A 23040-nucleotide genomic window follows, 5' to 3' on the forward strand; every position below is an offset into this window, starting at 1 on the left:
GGTAGGGATAGCGTCCAGGGTGACCTGGACAAATTGGAGGATTGGGCCAAAATAAATCTGTTGGGGTTCAACAAGGACAAGTGCAGAGTCCTGCACTTAGGAAGGAAGAATCCCATCCCATGTGGTGGCTGTCCTGTAGTACTTAACTAAAAACCTCAGCTCAGTTCACCACTACTGATTGTTATGTAGTCACCGACAGCTGTACAAAGTGGGAGTAAAATGCTACTGCAAATGGGAGTGGAGAGTTCTAAATTGACAGCATTTTACACTCAGAGGGCCAGACTGTCTCCTGTAGCTAAGCTCCATTAAGCAGGGTGTCATGAAGCCTGTTATTCAACGGGAGTTTTGTTTGAGTAAGAATTTCAGGATTTGGCTCATTATTAATAATAAGTATATAGTTACTTTAGGACAACTGCTGTGTAATGCTTAGAGAAAACTTCAGAATGATAATGTTCAAACCAGCGATGAGCAGACAGAACTTCCAAAAGCCTTGCAATATTATTTCCAGTAATCCTTGACAATACTAGTGGTATTCTGTATGTGCTGTACAAGTGACAAACACCTCGCAGGAGCCCCCCAAATCTTTCAGAGTCCAGGTGATTAGAGGTGTCAGGTATCTTTTCAAAAGTGTCTAAGTGATTTAGGAGCCTAACTCTCATTTTCAAAAGTGCCTAAGGGCCAAATATTCCATGGTATTTAGGTGCCTAAAGATGCAAACCAGCACCTAGTGGGATTTTCAAAAGTGCCTCAGTGCTTAACTCCCATTGAGTTGCACCACTTTGACTATACGGGGATAGTGAAAATAGTGCACCCTTTGTGTGTAGACAAGTCCTTTCTGAAAATGAGACTTTGGCTTCTAAATCCCTTAGATGCTCTTATCTGTATTCTATGATGCACATCTGAGTTAGGAGAAACTTATTTCAAAACAAAGGTCCAAGACCCAGATCCACAAAATGACTTAGGCGTTGCGATGCTAAGCATCACAAGTGCCAACTTTTAGGTGCCTAGAGAATCACAGGAACAACACAGTGATTGGCAAGTGCTGCATTAGGTACCTAGGCTATACAATGAATGGGGAGAGATAGTTGCCATAGATTAGAACCACTGGATTTTTTTTTTTTTTTTGGCTCAGCACCAAGATTCCTGAAAAATGTTTTCTAATTAAATAACTAGGGTTGCTTCTGGGCCAAATGACTATTTAAGTATTTTGTCAAGCTGTCCTGCAGCAACTCAAGAGCATGAGTACCAGCCTTAAGTCAGACTGTTAAGAACCAGGGCACAATCCCCAAATTGGTTGTGAGTTCTGGTTCTGAGTTATATTTCACCAACCAGTTTTCAAGTGTAAACTCCTCATGCACCATAACAGCCTGAACGCAGAGTCATAGACGTGAGACCCCTTCCCGCTCTTGTCACCTAGACAAACCTGCCTCTGTGATAAATGGTCCCTTACACCACAAATCACAGAAATATTCAGGTTACTCCCAGTCCAAAAGGACCAGTCACTTAACCCAGGTCAATTGCACCTTAGATCTCAAACCAAAGACAATGCTTGTAGAGACCCCTATAATAAACTATGTTGTTCTATTCATAGGAAAAGGAAATAAGTGTTAGTTACAAGGTTAAAGCCAGTAAACATACATACATGAATTACAATCTTTAATTTCAACATTATAGGTTTCTTAATAAGCTCTATGTGTCCTTTGGGGCTAACCCAGGCTCAGCACTGAGTTCTCTTGCCTATGCCTAGAAAACCTTGCCCCTCAGAGTCCAAACAACATAGAGGTCCACTTTCTTCTCATTAGGGGGTTTTATTCCCTTCCCCCTGGCACTTTGAGCTGCAAATCAGCTGATGGGATGAATTCACTTGCAAGGCTCATCTTCATGGAGGGGAAAAGTAAACAACATTTTTCTTCTTTACTGTTCTTCTCTGTCTGGTGCTGATGGGCCTTCCTTGTCGGGCAGGACATAACACCTTCTGTTGGAGACCAGCATTTCACACTAGTTCATGTCTCTCTCTTGTCTGGTGATTTACACAGTTACAGAAGCTTGCAATGCAAACCCTCAAATATTACCTTACAATTGGGATACAGATGTTATCAGTGAAATTAATGCACACAACAACTCACTTGGCATTCACATCTAAACACTAAACAATTTTTATAATTCTAATACTTATTTTAATAGTACTAACACACAGGTGAGCCAGTCTGATCTCAGCTATATATTTGTCAGTACGCAACTGAGACTGGTAAAATGACTAGGGCTGCTTCTGGCAGGGGTGAAAGTAACATTCAACACTTACTGGTACAGGGGCTGGGTCTGGGCCCTGGAAGGGGCAGGGCCTCAGGCAGAAGGGGCGGGGCTGGGGGTCAGCCTCCCCCAGCCAGCCCATCCGCACTGCCTGGCCTGCGCTGCCCAGGGCGCCAGTGGCAATTTAAAGGGCCCGGGGTCTGGCTGCTGCCGCAGTAGCAGCAGTGGTGGCCGGAGCCCCGAGCCCTTTTAAATTGAGGCCCCAGGGCAGCTGCTCCCTTTGCCGCCCCACCCCCACCCCGTCGATGGCCCAGGGGGGCGTGAAAGGGGCAGCAACGTTAAAGCGCTGTCACGGCAGTGCTTTAATGTCAGTTGAGTACAGACTGGTATCGGTAACCACTTTTTACCGGTATGCCTTACTGGCCCGTACCAGCTTACTTTCACCCCTGGCTTCTGGGCCCAATGACTATTTAAGATTTATCCACAGTAGAACAGTCACTGGGCTTGAGAAAGGTGGGAGACTCAGGGACCAGCCCCTGTTTCAACCACTCACTCATTATTTGGCCACAGCAGAACAGTTTCAACAGGAGAGATTGAGGGAATCCTGCATCAGACTATCCCATACTTCAGTGGTTAGAGCACACTTTCCCCCTTTTGGCAGTTCTCTAACCACAGGGCTAAAAGTGATAAGGTGCGCACCACCACATCCTCCAGCAGCTAGATTTTGAATGGAACCTGACCTGGTAGATGGCCTCCGCTCCAACGAGTTAGGTGGATGAACACCTATCTTCCCTCAGTTCACAAATTGTTCTGGGATCTAGGTATCTGGACGCCTAGAGGAAGGCAGCACTGCACATGCTCAGAGGCAGAAACTTAGGCACCTAGGGAACTTTTACCCTGAAAACTGAGGTGTCGAATGAGCCTACAAGGTTTAGCAAGAGTTTTGTGGATCACAGTGGAGCCTAAAACTGGGATGTATGCACAAAAACCCAAGGGTACATTTTTGTTAAATGAAAATTAAATTTTACACTTATGAACCCGCAACAAAACACAAATGACTCAGCTTGGAAAGGGCCCAGTCCCAGCCAGAACAGAGCATTCTCAGCTTCCACAGATAAGAAGATAGCCAGTAGAGATTTCTGATAATTATTATATTTACAGTAGAACCTCAGAGTTATGAACACCAGTTACGAACTGACCAGTTAACCACACATCTCATTTGGAACAGGAAGTACATAATCAGGCAGCAGCAAAGACCAAAATCAAAAAAAGGCAAATAGGGTACAGTACGGTGTTTAAACATAAACTACTACAAAAAATAAAGGGAAAGCAGCATTTTTCTTCTGCAGAGTAAAGTTACAAAGCTGTATTAGGTCAATGTTCAGTTGTAAACTTTTGAAAAAACAAACATAATGCTTTGTTGAGAGTTACAAACATTTCAGAGTTACAAACAACCTACATTCCCGAGGTGTTCATAGTTCTGAGGGTCTACTGTACATCTTATAAATGAAAAAAGTAATTGACTCAAAACAATCTGTGTATATAACTAATCACATTCCCTTTGTCCTCTCTTTCATCTTTCTTCCTATTGTTTGTTACACTCACCCACTTGTGTCGTCTTATAGATTGTAAGACCTTCAGAGCAGAAATTGTCTTTTACTCTGAGATTGAACAGTAATGTCTTTTACTATGTATTTGCAGAGCCCAGTCATGGCAGGAGCCTTTAGGCACTACTGTAATACTGTATAACTATCATAATAAAAATAGAATTAGTGGGAGTTGAGAACGCTCAGCACTTAGCAGAGCACCTTGCAGCATTAGGCTGCAAATGAAAACAGAATATGCTACCTTGCATGAAAGCAATGCTGAGGGTTTTCAGTGCTTCTTCTCCAGAAGAAGAATACAGAAGTGAGGCGCATGTGGGGATCTGAATATAAATACGCTGAACACAGAGGTGCAACAGACTTTAAGATGGTCTAACAGATACAGGTATCAGCCATGAACATTATAAATACTGTTCTCAGTCAATGGTTAGAGAAAGACTGGGGCTGAACGCTTGGTGACAAAAGAATGAAGAGGCACAATACATTCAATCCGAAGTGAACAAAAGGAAAAAGGAATCCAGGCAGACAAAAAGGTTCAAGGTCAGTATTATTCATGGGACAGAAAGGCTGTTGTGGTTATGTTCTTCCTTTTAATAACTGGGTTGCAATAACTGGATGAAAAAGAAAGTACACATTCAGAGAGAATCATCCTCTGCATACCTGTGAAGAAAAACAAAATAGGATGTTAAGATAGTTTAAGTGTATTTAGGGGACTCATTTGTAACCATTTGTAGTTAAGAGGCTAGATTCAGTCAAATTGGCACTAGGAGGTGTACATTAAAACTATCAATCAACTCCAACAATACCCTTGCATGGAACAGGGCATTCCTCTCTGGTGAAAGCAAGGAGCCTGTCAGCAGTGTTCTTCGTTGGGGGTCATCAGAGCAGGGCAGGGCAGCTTTCATTTGTACCAGAGACTCATAGGAGCTTTGGCAGTGGGAGTGTCGGGGGAGGAACTAAATCAATGAACTCCCTAACTGCCCTGGAAATGCCTCTGTCCTAGTCATCACACCCATTCTGGGGGACATACTGGCTCCTATGCCTCTCTAACCCCTAAGAAGAACTGAGATTGTGATTGCTTTGCACCACTGCAACCCTGACACTCTGCTATTGGGGCTTGTGCCAGTCGTGTAAGTGCTGCATAATGGTGGAGTGAATTGAGCCCAAGGGATTTAATTCTCTACACTGCTGATATTCTTACCTTCTAAGAACTGATCAGTCATAAATCATCAGCTGCTCATGGGAGATGGGGAAAAGCGTACGATTTCAAGTGCCGTATTTTAAAATATAGTTCTCTCTCAATTATTTATGTCTTTTAATATCAGAGATGTATCAATTTCAAATAGGTATCTGTGTTCAATTTTGTGTTCAATCACTACCATAATCAAAAAACATTACTGTGAAATACGTAGACTCATCTCACTGCACAGGGTGTTGCATGCCTAGCTAAACTGATTCCTGCGCACCAAGATGAGAATATACCCATTACCTTGTTTTATCTGCTTGCTATATTGTTACAATCACTTCGTTCTGAAGCTGTGTATATGCTAGAATGCAAATAAATAGTCCTCTAACAGAAGCTGTCCCAGATTTCATAGAATACCTGAGGTTTACGTTGTTTTTCCTCATTGTCTAGGCATCCTAAATTGGTACCTCACAGCCCTCTATTGTGATCCTCTTTGGCATGTGACAGTGTGCCAAATGTTCATGACAATTTGGGTATTCACAAAGTCCCACGCTGTGTCTGCCGGACACTCATTTTGTGCAAACACTGCTCTTTTTGAGCAAACAAAGCCATAGATAACAGGATCAGGGGAACAGAAGGGAGTGGGGGAAGAAGTGTATCCATCAATCTAATATTCTTTATTGAGATACTCTCTCAAAATGGCAGACTCCACAATTATAATTTTTCAGCATTTAAAGTTATTTTAGGAGAAAAAGCTCAGACTATATATATGATGTTTCAGGTTCAACCAGTGCCCTGTTTTTTAAACTATTAGTTCTCTTTAATTGTTGTATGCAGTGTTGTTGTAGCCATGTCATTCCCAGGACATTAGAGACAAGGTGGGTGAGGTAATATCTATTATTGGACCAAGTTCTGTCTACTTAGCTGTGACACACCAAGTACATTTCCCAGACCTGAGGAAAAGCTCTGTATAGCTCAAAAGCTTGTCTCTCTCACCAACAGAAGCCGGTTCAATAAAAGATATTACCTCAGTTGCCTTGTCTCTCTCATTCTCTTTAATGCAGCAACAGTGCTTTTGAACTGATGGTCTGCTAAATGCACTGGGTTGCTTTAACTGTTGGCAACTTTCAAGGGGACACCCCTGAGGCTAAAATAAGAATATAATTTAGTTTCAGTAACACAGTGCAAGTTGTAAATATGCCTATTGTTTACAAGCAAAAATATAATAGATAAATAGAAAAAACAAATAGCCTGAGCAGTCACAACAGGGTATAGACATATCATAAATTAGTGTTACGAATATTCAGTTCTTAACTGCCTACCATAGGCTTCTTTAAACCAGTTTGTGTAAAGTGATTACTGTATCAGTTCTCAGAGTAACAGCCGTGTTAGTCTGTATTCGCAAAAAGAAAAGGAGTACTTGTGGCACCTTAGAGACTAACCAATTTATTTGAGCATGAGCTTTCGTGAGCTACAGCTCACTGTGAGCTGTAGCTCACGAAAGCTCATGCTCAAATAAATTGGTTAGTCTCTCAGGTGCCACAAGTACTCCTTTTCTTTTTGTATCAGTTCTGTGAATAAATAAAATATCAAGTTGCAATTATTAAGCAACTTTTATTCCAGGGTCCAGAACCACTTTACAGAAGGTAGGTTTTAGAGTAGCAGCCGTGTTAGTCTGTATCTGCAAAAAGAACACATTTGTTAGTCTCTAAGGTGCCAAAAGTACTCCTTTTCTTTTATTTATTAGACCATAAGCTTTCGTGGGCTACAGCCCACTTTATCAGATACACAGAATGGAACATATAGTAAGAATATATATACATACAGATAAGCTGGAAGTTGCCATACCAACTGTGAGAGGCTAATTAGTTAAGATGAGCTATTATCAGCAGGAGAAAAAAATTTTTGTAGTGATAATCAAGATGGCCCATTTAGACAGTTGACAAGAAAGTATTTACAGAAGGTAGTGAATACTGTTAGCTCCAGACACAATGGTGATTGATTAATATGTAAAGATCTGAATAAACAAACAGATATTTATGTATAGGAAACTGAGGCACAGTATGAAATAGCATAATAGTTACCATGGAGAAGAGTGCAGTGTAAAAATCCCAGCTACACTGATTGCGGTGTATGAACTTCAGGCCCAATTCTGCAAAACACCTATGCATCTAAATAACTTTAGGCATATGAGTGTCTCATTTTAAATAATTCAGATTGCTCATGTGTGTAAAGTTATTCAGTGGTTGCAGCACTGGATTTGGAAATAGATAGATACCACAGTCATTATGTGGTATAATTTATAAATGCCTAGATGCTCAGATTAGGTTAGACCTGTTTTGCAAAATTTTACTGGTGCACTCACCCAGGAAAAGTAATCTTTATTTGAAGAGTAAATGAAATATCTTTAGTTTTACCATTATGATCATCATCATAAAGGTAGAGAGAATGCTCTAGCCTCTCATGACTTTATCACAAGTCTCAGGATATTTGGCATTTTATGGCATCTTAAAGACCCAGCTCCTGGAGCCATTTGAGGATGATGTGATAATTTTGCCTTTCCTTTCAAAAAGGACATTGCCAGCCCGCTGGGTTTCAGAGAAAAAGCTTGAAAACAGGAATCCCAAAGACACATAAACCAGCAGGCAAGTATAAAAGAACCCCCTGGTTATTATTTTTAAATCGACTACTCTCTGAAGTGACGCTTGCGATTTCGTGGGGCCTGATCCATGACGTCTGAACGCCTGGTAGCTGAGGGGGCCGCTCGTGTCCGGCCTGGTTCGTTTCCAAGAAGGCCGGAGAGGGGCGCCGCCGGGGCTGCCAATCACCCTGCCTCTCTCCCAGCACCTGCCCGGCTCGAGCGGAGAATCCCAGAGGCGGAGCAGCGCGGGGCTCACGGCTCTGCCCCCCAGCCAGCGGCGCCGCCCCTCACCTGCTAGCACCTTGCAGCTGCCCCAGCCGCAGGGCAGCTCCGGTCAGGTGGCTGGCGGCGGGCTGACGTGGCCGGGAGCCCGCCCTATATGAAGCCCAGGCGGCGCTCGCGCTGCCGAGCCTGACGCCGGGGGGTGGTGACTGAGCCGGGGCTGCACGCGAGCAAGGCGGCGGCGGGGGGCTGTTTCCGGAGGGCGCTGGCTACGAGCATGGACCCCAGCAGCGAGCAAGGTACGGGGGGGCTTTCCCGGCCGGGCGCCCGCTATCTGCCCCGGCCCCGCGGGGACGGGAGCCGCTGGGGGCGGCGGTGCCTGGGGCCGCTGGCGGGGCGGGGCTGCCCGTTCGCCGGCCCCCGGAGCAGCGGGACAGGGGAGAGAGGAGCAGCCTGACTGCAGCGCCCCGGCCCCGGCGCTCCCCCAGCCCCAGAACCCTCCCGCCTCTGGGCGCGGCGGGCGTGGCCGCGGCAGCTCCTCCCCTGGCGCCGCAGGGCACGGCCCGCGCTCGGGGGCCCTGCGCTGTGTCCTCCCGCTGCCCTGTCCCTAGCGGCATCCGGGAGCCGGGCGCATGGTGCTAAGCGGCCGCTGGGCAGCGCTGCTTGTTTGCATAGAGATTAGCTGCGCGCGCCCTCTGGGAGCCGTGGCAGCTGCTATAGCTCCGGCGGTGGCTGGGGGGCGGAGGAGTGAGGAGAGGGCGTGGAGGTAGCTGGCCCTGCCTGGGGAGACTGGAAGACCTAAACTCCCCATAGCTTGGCTTCCTCTCGATCTCCCCCACTGGGACCTAGGCACTTCCCAGCCCTGCTCCTACTGTGCCCCTCTGCACTAGCCTAAGACGTGTCTCATCTCCCCCCACTCCCTTACTCCTGCGTGCCAGGCGTGACACCAAGCACGCAACCTGCTGAGATGCTGAATTCTCACGACTCCCATTTGCTTTTGTGGGTGATCAGCACCTCTGAAAATCAGGCCTGAGGTGGACCCAGCTGCTTGGTTTAACTGCCCAGTGGTCCCCGTTAAAGACTTTGTACGCTTAAAAAAAAAATCTGCATTCTTCTTAACCATGGTTTCGGAATAGTCTGTATTCGCAAAAAGAAAAGGTGGACTTGTGGCCCCTTAGAGACTAACAAATTTATTTGAGCATAAGCTTTCGTGAGCTACAGCTCACTTCATCGGATGCAGCTTAACCATGGTGTCTTCTCTACTAGAATGTTGAGATTCTATTTATGCCATGTAGTTGTAGCCCTGTTGTCCCCAGGATACTAAAGAGAGGAACTTGTGTCTCACCTACAGAGGTTGGTCCAATAAAATATATTGCCTCACACAACGTATCTCTTTAGGAGTCTACTTACTGAGGATTGCAGCCTTCCTCCTATCCCTATTCCTTGCAGGTCAAACGGCTTACATTTCTAAGATAAAAGCTGTCTGGTGTTGGCCCCTTACATAGGGTGAACGTAGCTGATTCTAAAGGGAATGATTTTGCTGCATGAATGCAGCTTTTAGTGGAATGTTCTAAGATCAGATTCATGTACGTACCTTGAGACTGCTTCTCTGTACAAACACAGGACTGGCATTTGCGCTAAGGCATGATCTCTGCTTTGCACCAGAGAATAAAATCCAATCTTGAGTATGACTCTAGTTTCTACCTTCTGTACACATACAAGATAGAATGGAATTACTCTGATTTAGCCTCTGAGATGTTGGGTAATCTTCTAAAATAGCTTATACATTCATATTTAATAACTGTACCAGGCTCAGGTGAATGTCTTAAAACACAGGCTAAGCATTTATATCCTATATTTCTAATGTGCTCAGCACTCTGGATATCTTATGACAGTATAGTAAACATGGATTGAAAATCAAACCCAACAAAACACCTTCATTATAGGAATCTGGATGGGGGATAGGGATTACGTTAATTTTGTAAACCGGATAGTGGAACAGTTCCAGTAAAATATTCTAATCGGCCAAATCTTCTCTGGTAGAAGTAAACATCCAGTATTCCTGTAGCATGAAAGAGCTGCTTTGCTACAATAAATCCAAGCCTTAAAACCACCAAAAACTACTAGCGGGAGAACTGAACCCACTAGTTACAAATATGACTTTATAGTGTGGAGTGGATATTGGTAAGGTAGGGGGCAATGCTCTAATGAAGAAACCAAACCCTGCTGCCAAATCCACCTGGAAGGAAAAAAAAAAAAGTTGGGTGCTGGGATTTATTCCTTGAGCAGGAGTGCTAGGATAGTAGTTGTCAAATTCCTCACCAATAGCTAGACTGGAGAAGCTTTGTTTCTTCTCCCTTGCAGTAGAGGTACATGGCTGTGGGAGGGGAACAGATAGTGAGGATGTTGAGTAAGTGGACTTTTTTTTTTTTAAAATTGGTCTTCCTAATACTAGTGCTCACAACTTTGCCTAACAGCAGGGAATTTGTATGATGTCCATTGTGCTGCAGCCCACAGGCTTCTGAATTGCTATAGCAGAGGCACTGCAGCTGTTTGTAGACCTTGGAAGGCAAAAATTCATGGGCTTGGATTTCCTTTATACACGGAAGGCTCTTTCTCGCTTTTACAGCATCACGGCTCTCTTCCTGCCTTTATAGTTAACTGAAGCTCCTCTCTTGAGATTAATCATGAGACTAAGGGAAAAAGTGAGTTGAATCTTGCACCTTAAGGTTGGTGGTTATCGTTGGGCCAATCTGTGACATGACCTGTTGCTCTAAAATGCTTTCAGGATATTTTACACAGTAGCTTTACATAGCAACGTGCTGCATTATGCACCACTGATGTCTCCTGGGTGGAATAAATTAGACCTACTGTATTTCTATAAACAGCTTCTTACACTGCCTGAGCCATTGGTGCTGCTCCTTACCTGGTCAAGCTTGATATTTGGATCCAAGTGCCCTCATTTTGTATCTTCATGACACATGTTCAAAGTCACAATGGGCTAAATGTAAATGGCTTGTCTTGGTGTAAACAATAGACTGGCATGCCTCCAACTTGGACTTTATCTAGCTTTGGCCATAACCCCTTTTGATCAGAGGCAGTGCACTTCAGTTAACTCGCATGGCAATGCAGTTGGCCTGATTAGACTAAACTAAACAAGTGCATTAGTCTGTTAACCACTTTTTTAGTAGAAGTGTACTGCATTAGCTGATAATATAACTTTAAAAAGACAGCTGTGAACTTCTCTGCATGTGCACAACAGAAGGAAAGCATTGCCGGTAAAATAATTAGTGCAGAGGGGAAAAAAATTGTTAGTGAAAGTACTGAAGTAAAACTTTCAGTTTTACTTAAGTCCCATTGTAAATATTTGTGCTCCTAAGTCACTTTGGTAAAATTTAGTGCACATCAGTGCAGCAGGATTTATGTGGCACCTTCAAATATTGTCAGGTACTGAGGACATGATCCATTATGCCTTGAGATTGAGGTCTCAACTTGGTGTTTTACTCTGCAATGTAATTGTAGACTTGTATGTCAAATTTTAGTTTAACTTTATGTGGAATGTTATTAAAAAAAAAGTGGATGTTGCCAGGGTACCTCCACTGTACTCATGTGAGGGCCTACTAAGGAAAACGTGTAGCTTTTACACTTAACTAATCTGGTCAGATAAATTCAAAGTGCAATATTTAACAACTTGCATCAAAGTATATTTAATTGAAAAAATTACTGTAGGGTAGACTTTATTCCAAAGCAGCTATTCCCTGAAAGTAATAGCTCTGCATTGAAACATGGAATCTGCAACAAAAGATTGACAAGACTTGTAGAGTGAAATACTTGCCTCTTCCAGAAGCCACTGTCTCACTACTGTCCACTTTAGGAACTTGAAGAGAATGTTTCTCTGAATTCCCACTTCTGATCTCCTTGTACAAAATGAGAATATACCCAATTATAAAGTCAACTACTCTGAAATAACAGGACTCCTGTGTAGTGAAGAAAAACCTAGTTAAATCAGTTTAAAAAGAAGGCATGCAAGAAACTAGTCTAAAGAAATATAGCTGTAAGAAAACTCTAGTACAGGAGACATGGGATTCTTGTTCCACATTTGATAGGCCTGCACTCACCAATGGCTTACCACTACAGCGGCCTGTCGTCTTGAGGACACATCTAATTAGCTAACTGGGTGTCTCTTTGGATTGTAAACTTGGCTGACAATACTAGTCTTGTGTGTCTCACCATCAGAAGTTGGTCCAATAAAAGATATTGCCTCACCCACCTTGTCTCTCTAATATTCTGGGACTGACATGACCACAACAATACTAGCCTAGTCAGTCAAACAAACTCTTGCTTAAGAAAGCATAGTGTCAGTAAGCTGTATCTCATTGACGCTTGGTGGCTGCTGTAAACTCGAAAGGAATATGGGGAGGAGGGTGAGAAGGCAACCCAGAGGTAGTACAGATAACTGGTAACCAGCTCAGCAATAGCCAGAATGCTGAAAAGATCAACTTTGTTTTAAAACTAGCAAAAGTTGGACTCTTCTTGCTTTCTGTCTCTCTCTTTTCTGGGTGGTGTGGAAGGAAAACCTCATTTAGATGCTGTATATAAGATTATGGCTACAGTCTAGGAGATGTCTATGCCATGAGCAAGATAATTGAAATAAGTTTGTTGGTCTAACAGTGAGGTTTGTGAATGAATTGTGATGCATACAGAGTGATAATAGTGAAACTGCCATGTAACCCATGTTTCCACTTAGTAGATGTCAATGCAGGGTAGCAACCTTGTAACAATTAAGTTGACAGCTGCATTCTCACCCTGTGAAAGTGAAAAGAATCTTGGATGGCTTAATAGCTGTTCCTGAATTTTTGTACTCAGCTATAGAATGTTAAATATGAAATTAATTGTAAATAGTTTGGTTACTCAAAACAGTAAACTTTAAAAATACACTGGTAAATGCATCTCAAAACAAACAAATTAAAACAATACATGGAAATGAAGAACTTCATAAACTTAGCAATTAATACCATAAACTGGGTTTCTTCACACTTGTGCAATAGAAAGACTTGTGTAATGCTGGCTAGAGACTAGTTCTTTGATTGGAAACCCTGCAAGAGAGCCTTTAGTTTAAAACTGTTAGCACTAGAAGTTTTACTTTATAGAACAAAAAAGCAATTTACTAAAACTAGTGGATGTCACAGCATTTAAACCATTTAAAATGCTACTTAATGCTTATTCAGTGTTAGTGTTATTTATCCCAGATGCTCTTTCACTTCAAACTAATGCTGATATATCATGCAGTCTTTTGCTTTGTGGTGCTTGTAGTCCCTGAGAAGTAAGGTCTTCACAGGTAAATAGACACTAACTTTCTCAGAAACCTGCCTTGGTTACATACTGACAGTTTCCCACCCTTAAAGGCCAATTACTTGGGGCTAGTCTACACTGGAATTGCTACAGAGCTCTCCTATGGGCATAATAAAACCACCTCGAGAGGCGGTAGCTATGTTGGTGGGAGAAGCTGTTCCACTGACCTAGCACTGTCCACATTAGTACTTAGGTTGGTGTAACTTATGTCATTTAGGAGGATGGCTTATTCACACCCCTGAGCAACATAAGTTATATTGACATAAGTGGTAGTGTGTACAAAACCACAGGTCATTGCATACTGTCAGCATTCCCACACCCTCCTCAAAAACCTAAGCTTACAGAGTTTAGTCTGAACAACTTTTAAATAGCCTATTATACAAAATACCTGAAGCTGTGTGGTTATGTATCCTTTTCAGCAGTAGAAAACATTGTACCAGCATTTCCAGCTTCTGCACAGTGTGGTAGCAAGAGACATCTGAGCCCTGTCTATGTTGGCTCTGACACCTTTGCCAGCACTAGTGCAGCTCACCATTGCTCAGAAAGCTGGCGCAACTTCAGTGCAGATGCGACCTATCGGTATGATCAGATCAGAAATGGCTTAGCCTTGAATGCTTAGTGACCACATGCAGCAAAAACGTCTCCATGGCTTACCAAGACTAATCTGTGTTTGGTTTTTGTTCTTGTTTTTTGTTTGTTTTGTAGAACTGTATTCTGCTCAGACATCACAATTTGGTGCTGGTTTCTTTTACCTGCACTTCAGCAGTTTTCCACTTCTAGACCTGGAGAAGAATCATAGCGTGTAAGCTTTTCACTCCAGTAGTCAAGAGGATTTTGAAGTGTTCTGGGAGTTGTGGTACATTGAGCTCCTCTGTTCTATTCACATTGTTATACACGCCCAATATAAGCATCTCTTTCTAGAACTAGCAGTCTGTATTAAGTCTGTTACATCAGAATCCATTATATCAACCCCAGTGTGGAGGGAAGTACTGCTAGCAATACTGGGAACTTTCCTCACATTGACTCTCTAAGCACTAATGTTGCATGTCTAACGTCGTAGCTAACATGAATGGTGGGGAAAGGAAAAAAAGTGCTTTAAAATCAGGAGTGACAAGCATAACTTCACCAGGCAAATAGGCCACCCGTATGACTAAGAAAGTAAAACTTAAGAGAGAATTTAGCTATACCAAAAAAGTCCCATTTTACTGTGCCCAGAGCAGATCTGCCCTTGAACCTCACTAGGTTGAACTTTGGCCAACTAGTCAGTCCATACAAGACCCATCAAATTCTGCCCTGGTGAATATGGTACGTTTGTCAACTTGTATCAGTTCTTGTCAAGCTTGTTTGAAAAAATCAGACTTGCATTCAAAATTAATCTACACACTTCTAAACTACTTTCTTCACAAAACTTTATCTCTAAAGTTGCACATGGCTAGACAAATGGGAAATGAACAGTTAAGGGATCATCCAATTCTCACTGTCAATAACTCTTCAGTATCCTGACATCCAACTGACCTTTTCTGTAGGTTTTTGTTGTTTGTCAGCTTCACCTCTGCATATCTACTAGATGAATAGAAATTGGCTTTTTATTCCTATGTTATAAGGCCAGAAGGGACTACTGATCTAGTCTGACTCCTGCATCACCCTGACCATAGGATTTCACTGAATTAAATTCCATTAGAACTAGAGCATGTTTTAGAAAAACATCCAATCTTGATTTTAAAAATAGGATTTTTATGGTGTCCAAGTAACTTGTTTTGATCTCCTGTATATTGTGGCAAAACTTAGTGGTAAACTGTTTGGGTGGGCAGTGTAAATCAGAGGGAGATAGTTAGAAATCCTTTTCTCACTGGAGACAGGTTGGGTCCTGGATGGCTAACTGGAAATGCCCAGACACTCGAATGCTTGTGGGGAGAGGTGTGTGGAAGGCTGAGGAGCAGGATGTCTCTCACTCTGGCTCTTCCAGCTTTTTTTAGACCCTCATTCCCCCGACAGCTTCCTTGCCTGCGTGCCTCTGGTACTCAGAGCTTCCCCAAGTACCAGCAAGATAGTTGATATGAATCTTATCAGTTTCACAGCTGCCCATAACACTCTGAGCAGCTTTAGTGAAACAGAATAATTCTGAACTTCAGTCTGCTGCTTAGCAAAGTGAGTAGCAGCTGAGATGTGTCATTTGTCTCTAGACTTGGAAGGGTGCCATTCCATTGACAAATACTTTGTACTTTCAGCAAATGGAAGGGCTAAATTGTCTCTAAATGAGGATTACATTTTCCAGGAAAACTTCCTATCTTATCTCTGTTGTAAATGCTACCCCTAGCTATCTTTTAGTGTTGCTCCTATTAGGCCTGATCTACACTTATGCTATAGAGTATTTTAATTCTACTTGTAAGGGGTATGTCTTTTTTTTAAACTATCAGTTAGGCTATTGAGAGCCCTAATGTAGATCAAGTTATGCTGGTATAAAGTTCTCTGTACTGATATAGATTATTTTGCTTTGCCAGGCTAAGCTATATCAGTATATGCATTCTTACACCCATACAACTGCATCTATACTAGGGGAATTTTTTCTCCATGGGCCAGATTCTTTCCTGTGACAGAGCATTGATCTGCCTAGGAAATGGGGGGAGGTCTGTGTCAGGGAGTTGAGTGAGGCTTCCTGACTTGCACCAGTCTCTGAGATTGAAGAAGCCTCTGGCTGTTCTAAATTCCACCATTGCTACAAGGGCTCTGTTGGTATCCAGAGCTATGTCATGCTTTTTCCCAATCGCTTGCATTTCTGACACCAGGGTGTAGAGCAACTGGTGTAGGAGCCACTTCTGCCTGTTTATGATGGTAGAAAGCGCTCCTATGCCAACACAAAGGGATCTTGGAGAATCTACCTTCATCATAGCAATGTACAAAGGAGTTGGCCTGTTTGGCCTATGTACTATCTATAATTCTGTAAAGTATTTTGGGATTTGAGATAAAAATGACATAATTGTATCCTTTCAGACAAATAGCGTGCAAGATGGAAACAAAACAAAAGTTAGTGTTTCCATGGCAGCAGAACAGTGTAGGAACTTTACCTGAATGCTAAGGATTCCTGAACTAACTTACAGAAAATCTTATTGTAGACTTAATGGGTTTTTTGGTGGGTTCCCCCCTGAACAGAATAATAGTCCAGGTTGCTGACCTCTGCTCAGCAAGGCTATCTGAAGGAATCATAAGTGGCTTCAAAGCAAAAGTACAGCTTGACTGAGCTTGTATCAGAAAAGCACACAGCTGCTTCTGATGGAGAAATCTTCCCTAGTCTTAATATCTTGGCTTGAGGTTCATTGTGTGGGGGTAGATGGCTCACTTATCCTCATCCTTTAGTAGACTGCTGAGAGTAAGCCCAAAAAAAGGGGACTGGAAGGGAAAGATGGTGCTACAGTAAGACTACTCACTGAATTGAGGTGCTACTATATGGCCAGAATTTTCTGTGAGTCAGCTTAAGCTTGGACCCCATATAGATTCTTAACATAGAGATGCTGAGCACATGGAGATGTACTTAATTCTCAGGGAGAGGGGTAGGATGGAATGGAACTAGGTCATCCTTAGCTAGATGCCTACATTGAAGCCCCTAAAACTAAAAAGTCAAGTCTCTATCACTAAGGCATACTGAGCTTTTATGTGTGTGTGGGGGGGGGGGGGGGAGAGGGAGAAACAGAGTGAAGAACAAGCAGAGTGTCCTCAAATGCTGAAGTGTGGAAATACTAGAAAACACTTTCTAGTGCGAGTCTAAAATCTACTGTTGATAAGGGGAGAATCTCAGCTAGCCAACCAGAAATTAGTGCGAAAAAGAACTACTTTCTTGACTGTAAAAGTTCTGCTCTCCCTATTTTGCAGCTGTGCTTTGTGCTCCTGTTCATAGCCCAAGGAACACCATCCAGAGCATTTACTAATGTTGAGTACTTAAAATCTACTCACTCACCAGTTGCAAATGGAAAGCTTTTTCCTGGCAAGTTTCTGTAGCCAGTTCTGCAGAACTGAAACGTTTTTAAATAAAATGTTCTAGTCCTTGGCTGCTGCAACCTAAACACTAACTGATAATGTAGTATCTCTCTGAATCTGCAAGGATGGACTCACTACTGCTGTTGCTGTTAACTCTTACCTAGCAACAGAGCAAAATTTTCCTACTTCTGGGGGACGTTGAGCAGCACAAGCTTCCACTGGACTTAGACCTTGTCTATACTACACAGTTTGTCAGCAAAAGGCTGTTTTGTCAGCAAAAGCTATGAAGCTGTGCATACTAGAAGCTACTTTTGGTGGCAAAACTGTTTTGCGGACAAAATAAAACCACCTCAACAAGAGGCATAGTTTTTTGTGGCCAAGTTAGTGACAAGGCGTCAGTGTAGATGCTGCTGTTTGTCGCCCCAGCTGGCCTCCCCAGTAGCCCACAATGCTCACCATGACTGCTTTCTCTCACTGTTTTGAACTCTGCTACCCTGCATCTAGCTATGCAGGCATATGCCTCTCCCCATCAAAGCTCCAGGAAGCTTTGACATTCCACAATGTGGAGAGCTAAGAGCTGCTGAGGAGGCTGTGGAAGAACTTGGAGGGAATCACAGAAGTCCATTAATGGGAATCAGCTTGCAGAGCAGGCTGCTGCTGTGGGGGCCCAGAGGGGGGAAGGAGAAGAGAGACTGCTGTGCAGAGCTGGGCATTGATGCGGGGAGGTGTCCTCCTCCCTTGCCTCAGGTTTGGATGCTCAGGCAGCTCTCTGAACTTAGAGACAGCATGCTAACACACTCTTCCCCAACACACACTTTCCCCTCTCCCCCCGCTCTTCACTTGAAAAGCAGCTGTCAATTTAGTAGGATGCCCATGGAACAATGGGATTGAGAAACCTGCATCATGTGATGCTGTACCTGTCCCATGAGGCATTGCAAACCCTTCCCAAAGCACCCTGTGGCCAGTTGCACAGTGGGATAGCTACCCACAGTGCACTGCTTCCTGTGTCGATGCAAATACTGCTAGTGTGGATGCACTCTGCTGATGTAAGGAGCATAGTGTGGCCATGCAACAGCTGTTTTATGCTGCTTTAATTTTTTTGTCTACAAAACTCTGTACTGTAGACATAGCGTTAATCATAGACGAGTCAAAATATAGAGGCCAGGGAAAAGGTAGTGGCAGACTCCTTCCTCCTGTTACAAAATAGCCTAGAAGGGGGAAAGTGCTCTCTTCCAGCAGGTAATGGTAAGTGGAGCTTCAAATTTATCAGAGCCCTATAAGACACTGATACAAAAGAATGTGCCCAGCAAGGGATAGGGACAGCATTGCACCTTGGTAAAATCAATCAGCTGGGGTGGAGTTGAGCTTCTCATCAGAGTTGCTGCTGAGCTTCAGGGAGAGCCCATCCTTGTGCAACAACCCTGATGAGTAGTTGTCAAATTCTTCAAGGCTTTTATAGCAACCTATCCTTGCTTATTTACTCTTCTAAATGGAGAAATTGACATGTACAGCTGCAGCAGGCAGGTACTTCATGTGCTTTCCTTGTTAGGTGTTGACTCTTTTTTGTCTCTCTCAGAAAAAGGCTTTTTGTCACTGTGATCAAACAGCAAGTTCTGGCAGGTTTTATGCACTGCTGGAGAATATCTTAATGCATTAAGAGGCCAGCAGTGAGGTAACTGGTAATCCTTAAATTGTGGAAAGGTAGGACTTGAAACTCTGTCCATCACAGGATGTAGGACCCAGTCTGCTTGAGCAGGGTCAGAATTATGACTCTCAAAATCTATCCAATGTTTAGGACCTGTTCACAGGGTACACCTCTACCTTCATAAAGGTATCTCCATCCCTGAACTGTGTGTGTGAGGAGGGGGGGAAAAGAGAAAGAGAGGAAGTAATGGTAACTGACAATTGGAACAATTCAAAGTATTTGGATTTTCCATCATTCAAAGTCTTTACAGAATGGATATCCTCTTCCAAGGGTATGTCTACACAGCCAATGTTAAAGTGCTGTGGCAGCGCTTTAACATGTCAGTGTAGATTCAACTCCAGCACTGGGAGACAGCTCTCCTAGCGCTGTTAAAAAACACAACAAAAAAACTACCTCTGCGAGGGCAATAGCTCCCAGTGCTGGGAGCACTATCTACACTGCCACTTTACAGCGCTGAAACTTGTATCAGTCATGGGTGTGGTTTCTTTTTCCACACCCCTGAGCAAGGAAAGTTTCAGTGCTGTAAGTGGCAGTGTAGACAAGCCCTAAAAGACATTAACATTACTTACTGCACTTCTGGAAGGAGCTCTGACTATAGTGGTGAGAGGCTTTATAAAACTGAACGGAGTAGTACAACCCAGAAGTTATGGGTTTGATGCAGGAATTATTGGATGAAAGTCTATGGCCTGTTATGCATGAGGTCAAATTAGATTAAGGCCAGAAGAGGCCATTATGATGATCTCAGAATTGATACATCCTCCTGTAAAGCACTAAAATGGGTACTGATTAGCTCTGCCCCATAGTTCAAGGTCAAGCTGCTAGGGCCCAAATTTTTAGATTTGATTCTTGAGTAATGCTGTGACTGAGGGGTCTTTAAAATTTTTAGGTCTAGATAACTGACCCTTAATATAGTAACATGCCCTGCTTTCAGGTATAAGACAGTCAGTAAGAACTAGTCTCATTCTACCCACAAATATGCAGTGGGCAATTGGCTGGAACAGAAATATTTGTTTGTTTCACCAGGACATTATCAACTCTCGAATTTGTCTTCTGACACTAGCAGATTCTGAGCCCTATGGAGCAGAGGTTCCCAAACTTTTCTTAGTGCATACCCCATTCCAGATCTGCCAGCTGTTCCTGTACCCCTACCCCTCTCATCACTGATCCTTTGTGGGTTCTTCTTAACACTACCTGTCTTTAGCCATCTGTCCATATTTCACTGTTACATACAGTATATAGTGTGACATATATAACTGAAAACCTCCTCTGATGAAGTTTTGAGCTCAGTTACACTGGACAATTGCTGGGCAACTGAACCTGTGCTGTACAGTGATTAGAGGTGAGGGCTCTGGATATCAGTTCTCTTTCCTCATTGGTACATCTTGAGATAAATTAACTACTGTATTTTATATAACATTCCCACAGTTTTAAAGCTTTGTCTGAGTAGCCTGTTATGAAAATGCAATAAATAAAATCCACTATTCTACAATTTCTCTCTTGTAGCCCCAGGGATATGTGTACCACAGTTTGGGAACCTCTGCTATAGGGGAAGGGCTGCAAATACAGGATGTTGTACTGTCCAACTTGTCAGCATTGCAGTTGACATCAAACTTGACAGTGTGCACGATTGCCCAAGGGAGAAACAAAAGAAGCTCAGCAGGCATATACTAAGCACTGAAATGAAACTGCTTAAATTATACAGTGTTCTATGTCATAGCAACACAAAACTTTAAAACTGTTGTCCTATTAGTATCTAGTATGTAACAAACAACCCTAGAGACAGGAAATCCTAGGTTCCATGGCTCTGCTTTACATAACGTACACAGCATACACCTTGAATTCAGCAGGATTCTTTACAAATCCATGACTACAAGCACTCCCGAGGCTTGACTGTATTTACAAAAATATACTGTCATTGACATCTTAAAGCAAGCTTCCATGTGTCAAGAGTGCTTTATCTGTATTCCCTAAACTCATCTGCAGACTCAGTTTCTGCATAGCAACACAATGTTTAGAGGCAAACTCAGACATATCTTAAAATGTAGATATCAAGGTCTCTGCAGTATCTTTGGCTGGCAACAGTGTATTTAAACTCTTGTAGCAAATTACACTAGCATTCATAGCTGGAGCAGTATCTCAGTGTCGACAAGCGTGCACAAAATACTTAATCAGTGGTCATAGTCTGAATCTTAATAAAATGTAAACTACATCTTTTGTGAAGACTAATCCATTAAACAGGCTTCAGTTGTCACATTAATCATATGAAGTATTAATACAATGTGTTTTTGTCAAGGTTCCTTCCCCATTCTGAACTCTAGGGTACAGATGTGGGGACTTGCATGAAAAACCCCCTAAGCTTATTCTTACCAGCTTAGGTTAAAAGCTGCCACCACCAAAGTGTTACACAAAGAAGAGGGGAAGTGCCCACTTGGAAAAGTCTCCCTTCCTCCCCCAAAATATCCCCCAAAGCACTATACCCCCTTTCATGGGGAAGGCTTGATAAAAATCCTCACCAATTTGCATAGGTGAACACAGACCCAAACCCTTGCATCTTAAGAACAATGAAAAAGCAATCAGGTTCTTAAGAGAATTTTAATTAAAGAAAAAGTAAAAGAATCACCTCTGTAAAATCAGGATGGTAAATACCTTACAGGGTAATCAGATTCAAAACATAGAGAATCCCTCTAGGCAAAACCTTAAGTTACAAAAAGACAAAAACAGGAATATCCATTCCATTCAGCACAACTTATTTTAACACATCTAACTAGATTGCTTACTAACTCTTTACAGGAGTTCTGACCTCCATTCCTGCTCTGGTCCTGGCAAAAACATCACACAGACAGAACGCTTTGTCCGTGTCTTTCTCCCCCTCCTCCCCCCCCCCCGCTTTGAAAATATCTTGTCTCCTCATTGGTCATTTTGGTCAGGTGCCAGCGAGGTTATCTTAGCTTCTTAACCCTTTACAGGTGAAAGGGTTTTTCCTCTGGCCAGGAGGGATTTAAAGGTGTTTACCCTTCCCTTTATATTTATGTCAATGTTCATCTTTATTTGGGCACTAGAGCAGGATATGGATTTCTTTCCAGACTGAAGGGGTACCATTCTATGAACTCAGAGTAAAACAACACTCAAATGGATCTGTTTATACAACCTATACAGTAACAACTAGTTCCTTTATCAAGATTATTCCTGGTTGGCACTTCAGTGCCAACCCAGTTAAGAGGGAACTAGTCTATACCTCCCTTGAGTATTAATAAAAACATTCCAGTGACTTGCATCCACTAACAAAGCCCATGGAAATAATGCAGCTGCATGTCACTGAGGGTATATTTGAGTCTAGACAGTCCTCCCATCCTATGTATGAGAAGGAAACCCACCATGACTCCTATCCTAGGTAGAATCTGGAGAGCTCTCTGTTTATTTAAAAAAACAAAACAAAACACTTACTGTAGCTGTAAATAGAATACACTTACAGAAAGGAAGATTAATGCTCTGGTTATTTGCTTATACGAGTTACACTTTATACATTAATACTACAGTATTCAATTTTGAATATCCTTCAGTTTCTTACCTAAACTAAATGGACTTCCTCTTGATAGTTATGGCAGGGATGCCCACTCTTAAACTTGGAAGGACACTGCAAGGTCTTCACTCCAGCCCTTAACCCAACAGATGGTGTATAAATGGGAAGGAAGAATAGGTGGTGGTTGAAAAAAGTTGGGAGAACAATCAAAATATTGAGTTCAGAAAGAACTCTACATATCATCAAAGCCAAACTATAAGAAAATAAGATGTCTCAAGTTTCCTTCATACTTAAGATCAGAGGAAAAACTTGTGAATAAATGTGTGGGTCTGGAGGAGAATGGGTGTTACAATAAAGCAAACTTTCTTTTAAGTGTTTAGCATCTACAATCTTTATAACTTGACTATTTATATTAAATTCAGCTTTGGATGGGAAGGGGGTTGCTGCTGAACTCTCCTTTCAAGCAACTAAGTTTTGGCCTGTTTATAGAAATAAGGATTCAAGCACTTTCAACAAGTGGAGAGTACTAAAGCACATTACTGCTAGTAGAGAATGTCTTAATATGTTGGAAGTACTGCTGATTAAATA

At 42.6% G+C, this 23040-nt stretch overlaps 1 protein-coding gene and 1 long non-coding RNA gene across 5 annotated transcripts in view; one reads left to right on the forward strand and one right to left on the reverse strand.

The window, feature by feature from the left end:
- Positions 1-4199: 4199 nt before the first annotated feature.
- Positions 4200-8383, reverse strand: LOC140906581 (uncharacterized). 2 transcript variants are annotated; one of them, XR_012157157.1, is made up of 2 exons: positions 7973-8383; positions 4200-4514 (listed from the first exon to the last, which is right to left on the reverse strand). It is a non-coding gene; the product is annotated as an uncharacterized lncRNA (long non-coding RNA). The 2 variants fall into 2 exon arrangements; XR_012157158.1 differs by having other exon boundaries at positions 7125-8383.
- LOC140906580 (tumor protein D52-like) overlaps positions 7795-23040 on the forward strand; it is a 191626-nt gene continuing 176380 nt past the window's right edge. The window contains exons 1-2 of one of the 3 annotated variants that reach the window (XM_073330752.1): positions 7796-8202; positions 13961-14057. Coding sequence is in view for 1 of the 3 variants with exons in the window: in XM_073330750.1 (XP_073186851.1) it covers positions 8181-8202 (22 nt within the window). In the remaining 2 variants the exon portion in view is untranslated. Of the gene's footprint in view, positions 8203-13960; positions 14058-23040 lie in introns of all 3 variants that reach the window. The other 2 variants (XM_073330750.1, XM_073330751.1) reach the window with 2 other exon arrangements.

This window comes from Lepidochelys kempii, chromosome 2 (genome assembly GCF_965140265.1).
Source record: "Lepidochelys kempii isolate rLepKem1 chromosome 2, rLepKem1.hap2, whole genome shotgun sequence".
NCBI lineage: Eukaryota > Metazoa > Chordata > Testudines > Cheloniidae > Lepidochelys > Lepidochelys kempii.